We start from the raw sequence: 13970 nt of genomic DNA, 5'->3' as shown, positions 1-13970 counted from the left end.
CAAGATTCGATATAGGCCTATTTGGGCTCGGATTGGATTGATTTTAGTGTCGTTGGTTCGTTTCGTCGAGACGTTTAGTTCGACTATAGGTTTGCTTAAATCGGAGTTTGGATGATCCCGAATTTAATCTCAGAAATTTCCAACGTGAACATGCCTCGAGATTTGTGCCCGATCAAGGCGATTTTTGGTGACTTATCACCACTTAATCTCGTGTTCTTTGGAGCTATATATAGTTGAATATAATTTCAAAGGAATAATTCAGGTTTGCTTAGTTTGAGATAAAACTAACTACTTAAATTCATTTTGGTAAATTTGCTAATATAATTGAGATTTATTTCATATAGCTTCTGAAAATGTAATCGCTTTGTTTGCTGCAGTTGATAACGTTATAAATTGATAAATAAAATCATTGGCCTTATTAGTATGATTGGTATTTGTTAATTTGAATTTCTATTACCCTTATAATCAATTCAAAAACTCAAATAAAACAAAAAAATTCTTGGTTTATTGCATTATCTAATTTAGTAAGCTGATTAAAACACAGGCAGAAACTGATTACTATTGAAGTCGTGAAGTTTAAAAAAAGTTCTTATATGAGTTAAGGTTTAATTATTAGCATAACCTTTCATGTGCACCTTAGCAAAAATATAAAGAAAATTCGTGTTTTAGCACACGAGCCTTTTATTTTTTTCGTTTTCACTGTTTTAGTTACTTCTCTCAATCTTCAGGAGTGGACAAGAGTAGATCTCATCCTGGTGGCCTGCTTTCCGTTCATTGTGAAATTAGAGGATGCAGACTTCTCCTTCATCTGATGATTGCATTGTCACATTTTTGAACAATCAGATTCAATTTATTCTCATGATGTAGTATGTCTGCAACCTTCTATAAAAAAAAAACATTTTTCTTAAAGTTCTCCAATTGGACTTGGTGGTCTAAGGATTGCAAAGGTGCAAACAATATGCACTGATACCCTGGGAATTGTTCTGTTTTCTTAATTCTGTAGAATTAAATTCGTTTCATTTTAATATAATATGGTGCTGCTATAATTGCATTCGAGGAATTATGCTTGTAGTAGAAATCTTGGTTTAGAAAATATCATGCAAGTTTCTTTCTATCAACATGCTACATATTGATCTTTTAAAAAAGAAATACACTTTATGCTCAAGTAACTCTTACGTTTTTTCAGGTTAGCGAGGGTCTTGATTTTGCTGATCAGACAGGGAGAGGAGTCATAATCACCGGGATGCCATTTTCAATGAAGACTGATCCCAAGGTTTGAGACGAAACTAACATGTGAATTTTTTTATTAGTTCATAATTAGATTGTGATATTATGTAAAAGCTGTTGAAATTTTGTTACCAAATGGAAAAGTTTTACTCTACCTGTTTCATTTCCTTTTTTAGGTCCGCCTGAAACGTGAGTACTTGGATCAGCAAGCCATATTAAGGAAGAAAGACTCTAAGGATGTAAATATCTACTATGACTAAAATACTGGCATTGTTTTCTCAAGCTACTTATTAGCAAAAATATTTTTTTGTTCTTTTTGAACTTTAAGCTTGAAGTTATCATGCTTTCAAGCATTTGGGGCTATGACCATTCTATAAATCACCATCCTATTTTCTTGCAGGTGCTGACTGGAGAGAGTTGGTATGTGCAGCAGGCAGCAAGGGCTGTTAATCAAGCTATTGGCCGTGTTATCAGACATCGCCATGATTATGGAGCTATATTTCTTTGCGATGAAAGGTGCTACAAGAATGTATTTGTTCTGCTTCTGCAATATTATTTCCTGGTCTAAATATTCTAATGAGTGAGCCTTTAATTCAGAGCTTTAGAAATGCCAACTTGTAGTTTAATCCTAGAAGGGTGATCCCAAAAGAAATATCAACTGTAGCTTTTTTTCTTAATTATCATTGAGTTCTGGTTAGACTTTGCAAGTGATAAAATATAATTTTTGTCCAGAGAGGATGTTTCAGATGTTTTTCAACTCAAACATCTTTTCTTATTCATGATTAAGGAGTTCCGTTAAACTTTGCAGGTGAGAATACATATTTCTTGCCCAGAGAGGGTATTTTCTGATATATTTGATGAGACTGCAGCTTTAAAATAAAAGGAGTATCGACATTTTATTGTTACTTGTTTTTCTAATTATTGGGAACAATATATAGTGTACTTGTATGGGCAACTGTGTGGACGTTATATATGTTTAATGCGATTGTCTTCTTAATATTTGGACGCATGCACAGTTTGTGTGCCTGTGTGCCATCGTTATAAAATTCTTTGTAACATGGATCCTTGCTTATATGCATATTCTGTGGGACTATCTCTTCTCTTTGTATGCCTCACCCATGCTTGAGTTCTTTGTTTATGTTTTCATATCATTTGTGAAAATTAGTGCATATTGTGGGCTCCAAATATTCATGCCACGACATTGCTATGAGATTTTTGGGATCCGAGTAAAATTTTTAAAAGACAGATTAGATTGTAGAAAAAACATTACTCAGAAATTTGCCCTTATTTTACAAGGACTTTAAGATATAGTTCAAAATTTCCTATAGACATAAGCTCATCCGATTAATTATCCTCAGAGTGATAAGAGAGATTTTTTTTTTAATGTTAGTTGTTAGAAGCTAAATAGTTAACATATTTAGATTATAAAAATGTACCACCCTTAGCTTAAAGCAGTTGATGGTTGAGAATGATAATGAACTGATTAAAATTCCATGCTTATCATCTTGGATTGCTATGAACCTTGATCTACTTAGTCAGCAACGGTAGTAGACCCAATTTAGCCAAATGATTCTTGTTGGGAGCCATGGTTTGCACAGTCAAAGTGAACATTGAGCTTTCTATCATATCAGGTGCATCTTATGATGCACAACATAAGGATTTTTAAGCCATTGAAGAACTTAAAAGAGTTTTAACTCTGATCCTTATTTTATGGAGAATTCATGCTGTTAGTGTCACAACCCAACTTAACAGGACATGTCCTATTGTGTTGAGCTGTGACCAACAAATCTCAAGATTTAGTTTTGTAAATGATTCATATTCTCTTCCAATATACATTTTAAACAAACAACATACTATAATGCTACTAAAACCATGGTTTAAAATTGCGCAATATGAGGCTCGCCTTGAGACCCTCCTTTGCGCAATTCCAGTAAAAAATGCCTCGATGCTTACGCCTCGAGTTTTTTTTATGAGGCTTGCGCCTGAACTTTGTTGAGGCCTGCCTTGAGGCCCGCCTCGCCTCACTGGCATGATGTTTACGCCTCACGCTATATATATTAAAACTTACATAAATCTTGAAGTAAATGCCCGACATTGGACTCTATAGGAGAGGAGACGAAGGTTGGAAAGAGCCCGCAGGATTTCCGGAGGGGATGAGAAAGAAGCTTAGAAAGAGCCCGGAGGATTTCCAAAGCCAAAAACCACTCAGGTTTCTTTCCAAAAATCACATCATATAACATATCTAAATCAACCCAAAACATCTACTATATATAGGCAAAAGAGGGGGAACTAAACAGACACTTTAGAAGGTCAAGAGACCACCAATGAACATCCCAAAACAGCCCAACCAGCTGTCCAAAACAGCAGCCCAAGAGTCCAGAAATCCAGCCAGAAACACTAAAATTCAGCAGAAAAACTGCACAGAAAATAATGGAAAGACTCTTGGAATTCACCCCAAACAGCCACCAAATCAGTCCCCATTAAGCTGTTTAAATTCTGTCCAAAAACAGCCCAAAATCTCTTCATATTCTATATAAAATGAGATAGATGAAAGGCCAACGGCAGCCCCAAAATTGCACTGAAAACATAGCACCAAAAGCCATGGAAACAACCCCCAAATGCCACGGGACAGCCACTAGGATGCAAACCGAGGAGACAACATTACATGGGGAGGAATCTGAAGCAGCAAACCAAAAAAACTGAAAGGGCAAGGAGCAAACCGAGAAGGTTGCATGGGGAAGGGGAAGGGAAAAGTTCTATCATAATGAGCTACCACTAACCTTGAAATAAATGAGCTAAACTTTAGCTCATAATGAGCTAACCAAGAGCTCAAAATAATGAGCTAACACTAAAATAGCTCAACACCAAAGCACCTAAAAGGCCCAAACCAAGAACCACTAGAAGTCCAAGGGTCATTAAATTTTGATTTTGATTTGACCCATTCCTTGCCTACATCATGTGTTGAGCTGTGACCAACAAATCTCAAGATTTAGTTTTGAAAATGATTCATATTCTCTTCCAATATACATTTTAAACAAACAACATACTATAATGCTACTAAAACATCTACAATACTGAAAATAAATTCATCCATAAAATCTCTTTCATTTTATCAAAATATATATACAGGATCTACACTACAATACATGACTACAGAACAGAGAGCAAAGCAAAATATAACCAAAGCTAGCCATGACTGTACCCCAAAATAGAGAAATATCTATATAGACTCAAATTAGATAATGAACTGTTAATCAACATGCTTATTCCCTTTCCCATATCCTAAAAATGCAAAACCACAGTGAGCTACAACAACTCAACAAACTACAAATATTGATCTAAATTTTCAAATTATTTTTTTATTAAATATTTTTAGAATATTTAAATACAATTAAATGCAATATAAAGTGGCAAAAGAACATACATATATATATATATATATATGCGCGCGCGCGAGAGAGAGAGAGAGTGAGAGAGAGAGAGAGAGAGATTGGCATGCCGAGGGACCCACTATACATGCTTTTCTTAACGTGGTGGGAGGGAACTTGGTGCGACGCTTGTGACAAGGAGGGCAAGCCTTGCGATTTCTTAGCATGATGGGGTAAAAAGTTTAAGTACTCGTACATGCTTCAGTGCCCGCGGGGAAAGAAATGTGAATATTCAAATAGGTACCCTTGAAGATCCATGCATGCCTTTCTTAGCGTGGTGGGATTGAAGACTATGGCCGTGGTGTCACCTGACAACAACAGTGTACATCTTTCTTGATGTGGTGGTAGGCTAAGACTCCTAAAATTTCCCCTAAATGCGGGCTGGAGGTTGTCGAAATTTTTAATGAATCGATGAATAAAATTGAACCAAGTAACAAGGAACTTGACTTGGACCACATGGAGTAGAACTTAAAGCAATAAACCAGAATTTAATTCGATAAATGCATGATAAAATTGAAAATACAAGATGCTGAATAATGGTCTAAAGTATTCAAACGGACACCAATTGATGACATGAAATTTGTGCCACAATGCTTAATCAATCTTATGCAAATGGTAATATCTCCTATATGTATATACCAGAAAGTTGTAACGAACGTGATGACATGCTCAATGCATCCAACAATACATCCAACATACAAGCAAATACTTCGATTTCTCATGAAATATTGAAAGTCAAAACTTGATGAATGAAGCAAATTATCAATTAATCTGCAAGGAATGCGACACATCTACAAACAATGATTTGTTTCATGACATGTTCATTAGAAATACATGAAGGTGGTTACTAACATGCAACGAAGGTGATGATCCACTAATAGAGTGTGCTTGGGGGGGTTGTGAGGAACATGGCTTGCATGCAAATTAACACAACAAGCTCGTGGTGAATGCAGTTTGCCTACGAACAAAGGGTGTGAGTTTGTTAACGCATGCAATGACCTTACCCACGAGCAATGATGGATGACATGTACTAATAACCCACTTATAATCGACAACTATTAGTTGACAAGCAAGTATACTAATTCACTCGTGAACGATGACGGCTGATAGGTTATGAATATGAAAGTCTCCCTATAGCCTATGTCAGCTAGCTTGAAGAATACATGTAGTCCTCTATGAACACTAAAAGTCAGCGTACAGTGAACATAGTAAGCTGCTGATGGACTTGAAAGTTTGGCGATGAATGTAATTCAACCAACAGTCAACGTCAAGAGTACGAATGGGCGTATCGACTTGCATGAAGAAGGGTATGTTGCAAGTGTGACAGATCCTTTATAAACATATGCATGCAGCACGTCATTTACAAGTGAGGATAGAAGATTGTAACAAATGAAAATACTTGCGGACCCTTGTAGGAGACCCTCCATACACAGCATATGCCATATATAAATAAAATGCCAAAGGACTACAACAAGTGCAAGCTCCTACGAGCCGTCGTATGAGACCTATCATGTATCCGAAGTGCTATCCTCAAGCAAATACATAAAATCTCAAACAAGTGCAAGCTCCTATGAACCATAGCAAGAGACTCGTTAGTGCACGACAGTCTAACTGTACAAAGCAGTGGGTAACCCATAGTACGAAGCCACGCCATCGAATCCTTAATACTCATACAAGGAGATAGAATGAAATGTTGCGCACACTCAAACGAGGGTTGCCTGCATAGTTAAACGGTGCCAGATGATTTCAAAATGCCCCCACACAAGCATATCATACACTGCTGCATTAAGTCAACATGCAACATGTAAAAGATCATGTGAACATGATCAAGCACTATGCAACTACAACATGCAAGCATACATGCAAATGTGAAAGTACATACGCAATACATGTACAGATATGCTAGCACACATTTAGTCATATGATCGCACATATAAATATGCAGCTACACCATATACACATCCTACATTGCATGCAAACAGCTACCATGCAAATACATCATATGAATGCAAAACTACGCATACAAGCATGCATATATAAGCATAAACTCGCATGGGCCCTGACGAGGGTGTCATGGGTACACACGTGATGTCTGAGGATGCTACGTGGGTCAAATGATAAATTTAAGTTCGAGCCCAATCCTTATATGCGAGTAGAAAATAGTCGATACAGCTCGAGTTATCAAAAAATATGCTATCATGGTGCCGACCGAGATATTTCTTTTAATACGTTCATATTAGACCTTCAAAGCCCAAAACAAAGAAAATTTACTAACAAAGATATAATGCTAATAAACAACCTGATCCTCTATTGGCAAGTTGGCAGAGTCGATTCAGTTCAACAGACAAAATAAAAATGCTCATAAGTTATCCTTATAATAGTCGTGTTGAATGCAAATTTCAACTAGAGGGGTTAACTCTAAATATTTCAAAGCCCTTCCAAATTCCCAGGAAAATTCAAAATTTCAAAAAAATCATCTAAGATCAAAATATTTAAAATTGAAATAAACTACCAACACTTAAAGCAAAACTCATCCGTCCTGTGCAACAGTTTGCCGAGGTGGACAAATCTGAAAAGTACTTCAGCTCACAAAGAGCTAATGTCTGGTTGAGAATATCACTAGGATTCATTCTCAATCTGTTTCCTGCCTGTAAAGACTTGGCATTGGTCCTCTGATCGACAGTTTGGCTGGATGGCTCCGTAAATAAGTCGTGGTTTGGCCAGATAGCTCCACGTGGTTGACGATTTCGACAACGACTCTCTGACCTCGTGGCTTGGTTCAACGCTCCATTGTATTATGGTTACGGACATAGCCCGCATACTCCCCAATGGCTTTAAATCCATGAGATATGAATCAATAGGATATAATCGATAGGGCACAAAACCCTTTGTTAGCTAAGGTGGATTCAATTTTTCCCCCTTAGGCAAATATTCATCCAAGGTCTACAATGTTCTCTTGGGCGAAGCAACCCATGGCTGAAGACAAGGATCCTTTTTTTAGGTTAGGTCGTCTACCTCCTCGGAATGATGGAACCATGAGATCTTGATCGGGTTTATTATCCATTCTCCCACCATCTGCTTTAGGTGTAAGATGGTGAAATTTTCAATTTTAAATATCAAGTCTCAAAAAACTAAACCCATACTGCTACTATATGCTAGATATTACGTTTCTGATTGACGATTAGCCTTAATCGAAAGTTCTCTCCTGCTATCGGGCGGTGTAATTAACTATAGGGGCTTGTGCCTATAGGAAGCCTGAACTCAGATCATAAAGTCATTGCAAAATGAGGGTGAAATATTTGGGTAGTTTCTTATTTCAAACCCAATCTACCTTATGAAAATTGACCTCAGAACTTAATTCATTAAAACTTTATAGAAAGCGGAGAGGCCAGGGCGCAAATTTTTGGAGCCCACATCTGCCTTTTTTTCCTTTTGTACACCACCTCCACCAAACCTCTACTCATTCAACCCCCTCCTCTTAGCTCTCTTTATTTGTCTTCCTTTACCTTTTCCTTTCTATTTCGTTACTGCCTTCAACAACTGCAGTTGATTTTCAGGAATTCTTTTAATTTGCCAAAACTAATTTCTGTTAGAATAACCACAACCCTATCTTTCTCACTATTGATTTTTTTTTATAAATTACAGATTTCTGCCATCCATAATTTCAGCAAATAAAGCTTCCAGAAATGTAGATTTCAGTTTGTAGTTGCTGTATTGAAATCAAATTTTAGAATTCAGCAAATATAGTTTAGTTAACTCTTATTTCAGAACTTAATAGCAGCACCATCTCTTCTCCTTATTTGATTTTCAACACAAAAAACTGATTTTAGCTATTTGAAATTCAACCCTTACCTTTATTTTCTGAATTTTTTCTCCACAACTATAGCTTCACTTCCCCTTACAGCCTGCAGCTTGAGCTCCCAGGCATTGCTGAAATTCGCCTCTAGAGAATGTCGGGTAGGAAAAAAGAAATGAAAACAATGCAAAGGTTTTATAACCTTAATTTAACTTTTAGTATATAATAATAAACTAATACTAATGCTCTACCGCACATTACGACTACAACATTCCCCACCCCCCACTCCCGGCCGTGTGATTTCATCCAACCTCTACATGTTTTAAGTGGATTTGTTACAGTGATGCATTTAAATAAATGTTTAATTGGTTTCTTTCCATAAGTAATTATAGCTACAGTTAATAAAATGTACAATTGAAATGCCTATTAACTGAATTGAATATAGAAATATATTATTAAGCTCATAGTTTAAATATGGATATGCTTTCATTTTAAAAAAAAATTCATGCTTACATTTATTTTGAACATTTTGGGTATTATACTAGCAACTTTGGGAAAAGGCGTGTGAGGGGTTTGTGTATGTGCTAGGATAAAGGAGAGATGGTCATGATGAGCGAGCAGGTGCAGGAGAATAAGGGAGCAGGCAAATAGGGCCGATGTGAGAGAGAATGGCCCAAGATTACGGGTTGGGGGTATGTCTGGGCATTTTGACAGGACATTATGTGATTTTGGGGTGGGAAGATGACGAAATTTCAATGATTTAGCCTAAGTATGCAGATTTTGACGGGAATTATGATTTAAATTTTTTTACTTTATATTAAAAAAAGAAATAAATTTAAATGTGTGCTTATATTCACAAACAATATCTCATAAATCATGCAGCCCATTTTTTGTGTCATTGCCTCACAAGCGGGCCAATTTTGCATTTTGCTTTCATGCGGTGGATAGGCCAATATGTGCAGTTAACTTTGACGTTCTGGATATGTCGACATAGCTCATTTGGCAAATGGGTGATGTTTGAGTGACTTTTATGTGATGTCGAGTTAGTTGTTCGACGCTTTGGTTGAGATTGATCAAACTAATCGTAAGAGGTGCTTTTTTGGTGATTTCGATACTCCAAGCGCATTGGTCTAGTTTGTTTCACGAACGATGGCATTTGAACTACTTTATTTGTGATCAAGGCATTTTGAACTCAATCTGTGCGATGTTGTGTCCGTTGTTCACCTATTTATTCTGTTCAATAGAACGTCCAATTGAATGTCCAATCAAATCGATTGTGTGGATCCTCTCTTGGTGTTTTTTGTGCTCCGGGCATGTCAATGTTGTCTATTTTGTGAACATGCGATGCTTGAATGACTTAAATTGTGGTTAGGGCATTTCAAACGTAGTTTGCATGATGTCACATTAGTTGGCTGTCGCTCTTGTCGTTTTCGCTTGAATTGATAGTCAGACACGTACTGAGGTCAACATATTTCCTTAAACACGGAGCTGCAGTTTTTGCTGGTGACATGCAGAACACTAGCACCAATTTGATCTTTTTATTGCACTATATTAAATTGCATAAAGATCAAATGCTTAGAAAATCATAATAAATAGTTATTTGTTCACTGTTGCTTATTTGCTCTACCTTTCGGGCTTGTAATCAAATTCAATACCGTTTTGCATTAAGCCTTCTCTGATCTATGCTAGGTTTGCTCAGCAAAGCTATCAGTGCCAAATGTCATATTGGCTCCGGCCATATGTCAAGGTCAGATCATTTCGTTTTAAGTTGTAATTTGTTGTAACCTTTTCTTCTGATGGTTATTGTTACTTTGCAGTGCTACCCAAAGTTTGGTGACGTGGTTTTTCAGATGACTAGATTCTTTCGTGAAAAAGAATTTTCTATTCCTCAAAAGCGAAAGTTAACTGAAAGCCTTGTCACAGGTTAATTTCCGTTTGCTTGTTTTCTGTTTCGGTTGAAGATATTTATGTTTTTGGTGAAAGCTTATTAGTCATTCATATTGATATCAGCATGGAAGCTTTATTTTTTAATCTTTGTACTAATAATTTTTTAATTTTGTCATCTGTAGAATTCCTTTTCCATTTAGAAACCAGATGGCAGTTTTTATTGTTTCTTTTTTATTTATAAATAATTAGTAGTCTTGTTAGTAGTGCAAAGGATCCCTCAAAATCTATTTCTTCTTCCTAACTATAATTCTGTAACCAACAACCTAGCTTTGTTTCTGTTAATGCATTTCAAGTCTTTTAACTTATTTGTAATGACTCATTTAGTTCTAATAATGGTAAGATATGAGGGTTATAAGACTTGTTCCCCAACACCATTTCTTATTAGTTGTCTTGGCTTAAATTAATGTTCCATTGTAATAATCCAAAACTCATCTTAAAAGACCTCGCTTATATTCTTAGATTCTATCTCTAATATAAAAGTTAAATGATATATCTCATTGCCTCAGTGACTTCAAGTACTAATGCTTTGAGATGGATTGCAATTAATAAAGACCAATATTCCATTCCTCAGGTGATTCAATATTATCATCATCATTTTTCTCATTTTGATCTTCAAGATTCACCTTTCTATTTCTATCCAAATCATCATCTTAATTGTCATTCCTATTGGATTCAACTTTGATTCATCGAATAAACATGCACCAATTCTTGTACTTTCATTGTCTTGTTTTTGAATACTCCATATGCCATACTATAAGATCAAATCAATAAATATAGTATTATCTTATTCTCCCACTTTTGTTCTCTCTCGTGATTATTTTGATCATTAAAATTAAATAATGTTGTTCTTTTTGAATGTATTTAGCATACTTAGCAAACTCTTTAGTAGTGTCACTCTTTAGAAAAGTGTAATGTACAAAAGTTGTAAAGGCCTAGTAGAAAAGTGTTAGACCGGTCCAGCCGGTTCACGCAGGACCGGCCCAGGCGAAATAGAGGCGGAAGTTTCGCCTCTCTTGTACGCGCGTAATGCAAGTCCAAGTCCAAGGGAGCTATTTAGGAAGGATTTTTGAGGGAGTTAGGTGGGAAATTTGAATGTAGGGACTGTTTAGAGATTTCTTTTTGGATTGTATGCATTAAATAGTTTGTTTTCCTAGGGTTAGGGCATCTTGAATTTGGCTGAAATTTGAGACCTCTTAGGTTTAGGTTTTTGGGCTCTAGCGGCATCTAGAGATTTGGAAGAGATAGATCCTCCTCTCGAATAGAGGATCAATTGTATCTTGTTATTTTTCTTCCGTTAGTTTGACTAGTGCAATAAAATTACTGTTTTTCTAATTTTTCCTTTGGATTTGTGGATCATTCTCTATGTTTTCATCAAGATAGTTAGGTTTTACTTGAGAATTCCAAGTATTTCCTAACACAAAGGTAACTTTTTTTTTTTTTTTGAAAAATATTTTTTTTCATGCCCCAGTCCAAGAGGTGAGGTATCAAGGAGACAATAATGGATGCTCAAACAAAATTTTGAAGTTTGTTATACTTTCTAAATAATGTAACAATTTAAATTATACTTTTTTTACTTTACAAATAAGATTCTATTATCATAAAAGAGGACTAAATAAAAAATTTCATTTAACTTGAAGGTATTCATGTACATCAGTACATGTTGTAATAAGCATATGAAGGAAAAATATCTAAACTAAACTATACATTTATCTTAAATATACATGAAGTCATTGTGGGCTCCGAAAATTCGGCCCCGGCCTCCGCTCGCTCGCTTTTCTTTTTCTTCGGCGAGGGAGTTTTAACTAATATAAGTTCCGAGGTAAATTTTGGAAGGCAGATGGGTTTGTAAATAAGACACTACCCAGAGATTTCGCCCTCATTTTGCGAGGACTTTATGATCTGAGTTCTGGTTTCCTATAGGCGCAAGCCCCTATAGTTAATTACCCCTCCCGATCACGAGAGGGAACTTTTGATTAAGGCTAGTCGTCAATCAGATACGTAAAGATACGTGTTATCTGGCATATAGTAGCAGCATGGGTTTGAAATTTAGAAATTGGAATTTGAATGATTGAGATTGGGATATTTGATGGTTTTGGAAGGTTTAATATTTAAAATAGAAATTTCACCATCTTGCACTTAAAGCGGATTGTGGGGGAATGGATGATAGTCCCGATCAAGATCCCATGGTTCCTTCGTCCTGGGCCATCGTGGTCCCTGGTCTACTTAGTCAGAGGAGATAGTCGACCCAACCTGACAGAAGGATCCTTGTCGGCAGCCATGGGTTGATTTGTCCAAGGGGACCTTGTAGACCTGGGATGAATATTTGTCTAAGGGGACAAATTTGAATCTACCGCCGTAGCTTGTAGATAGGACTAATATATTTCAACATTGGTAGAAAAAGGATTGTATCCTCCACAATTCTCTTACTTCACCTGTGGGCATACCATACTGATTTTGTATAAATATCACTTGTAGGGATTTCTACACATGTTTGCAAGACAGTGAATGTCTGTCAAAGGTGCTTCTACACAACTTGTGTGGATCTTGTATATTGAACTGTTATCGTAATCTAAGGATCATGAAATCTTTCATTACTTAAGGGTAACTTCATGTTATCCATCATCATCATTTGTGAGTGAAATATTTCACATGTGAGTCATAATATTCACCAAAGTATTCTTGTGTATCTATTTGTGTTTTAGATTACACTTCCTTATCAACCAATGATTGCATTATGATTGTTGTTGCTCATTCAATGCTCATGTTATCTTCTTCAATTTAAGTTCCATGTGATTTTGTAAGGTTCAAGATCAAGTTCAATATGCAAGTTTGATCCAAGTCCAAGTTTGGTTTTGTTTTGTTGAAATTGATTTAAGTCCAAAATGGTTCCAAATCATTTGAGTTCCAATCCAGCAAGTTCAAGTTCTTGGTATTCAAGTTCAGTTCAAAACTCATTGCACCAATCTCCTTTGAGTTCAAGTAGTCCATATCTTGTTTTGAGTTCAAGTTCTATGTCCCCTTTACTTGGTTCAAACCAAATTCTCTTACAAATGATTCAAGTTATGTTCTATGTATGTGCTTCAAGTCCTTACTTGAGTTCAACTACTCAAGTCAAATTTGAATCAAGCTCTTTGTTTTATTGTTCAAGTCCAAATCAAAATCTCTTGCACTTTTTTTTATTTTGGGTTTAATTGTTTATTAAGCCATTTAGATTTTGTTCAAGAGTCCAAGTACAAGTCCTTCGTAGTTCTTCTGAGTTCAATCAAGTCCAGGTCCCAAATTGTTTCAAATCCTTGGATTTTCAATCCAAATTTCGGCAGCCTCCCGGCGTCTCCCCCGTTTAGGGGAAAAACCAAGAGGCAACCTCCCCCTCGACGCTACGTGAGCGCTTCAGGTAGGTGTCAAAAATGACACCGCGGTCGCAAATGAATTTTTTTATCCCCGCCTGCTACGTGAGCATTTAAGGTTTTTTTTGTTTGTTTATTATAAGAAGGAAACAAAATGTTAGAAAGAACACAGATTTCCCTCCTCTACACCACGTGGGTGTTCGGGGGTACTTATATAAAAATAAA

General features: G+C 36.2%; 1 protein-coding gene across 1 annotated transcript in view; it reads left to right on the top strand.

Moving 5' to 3' along the window:
• Nucleotides 1-1186: 1186 nt before the first annotated feature.
• LOC110114971 (regulator of telomere elongation helicase 1 homolog) overlaps nucleotides 1187-13970 on the top strand; it is a gene marked incomplete at its 5' end in the record, with an annotated part of 38504 nt that continues 25720 nt past the window's right edge. Inside the window, 5 exon segments of the mRNA XM_028693017.1 lie at nucleotides 1187-1273; nucleotides 1404-1466; nucleotides 1628-1743; nucleotides 10141-10198; nucleotides 10269-10374. Of these exon segments, the coding sequence (XP_028548850.1) occupies nucleotides 1187-1273; nucleotides 1404-1466; nucleotides 1628-1743; nucleotides 10141-10198; nucleotides 10269-10374 (430 nt within the window).

Source organism: Dendrobium catenatum, unplaced genomic scaffold (genome assembly GCF_001605985.2).
Source record: "Dendrobium catenatum unplaced genomic scaffold, ASM160598v2 fragScaff_scaffold_211, whole genome shotgun sequence".
In the NCBI taxonomy this organism is placed as follows: Eukaryota; Viridiplantae; Streptophyta; class Magnoliopsida; order Asparagales; family Orchidaceae; genus Dendrobium; species Dendrobium catenatum.
Note: the sequence above shows the minus strand (reverse complement) of the source record. Positions and strands in the feature narration are given on the sequence as shown.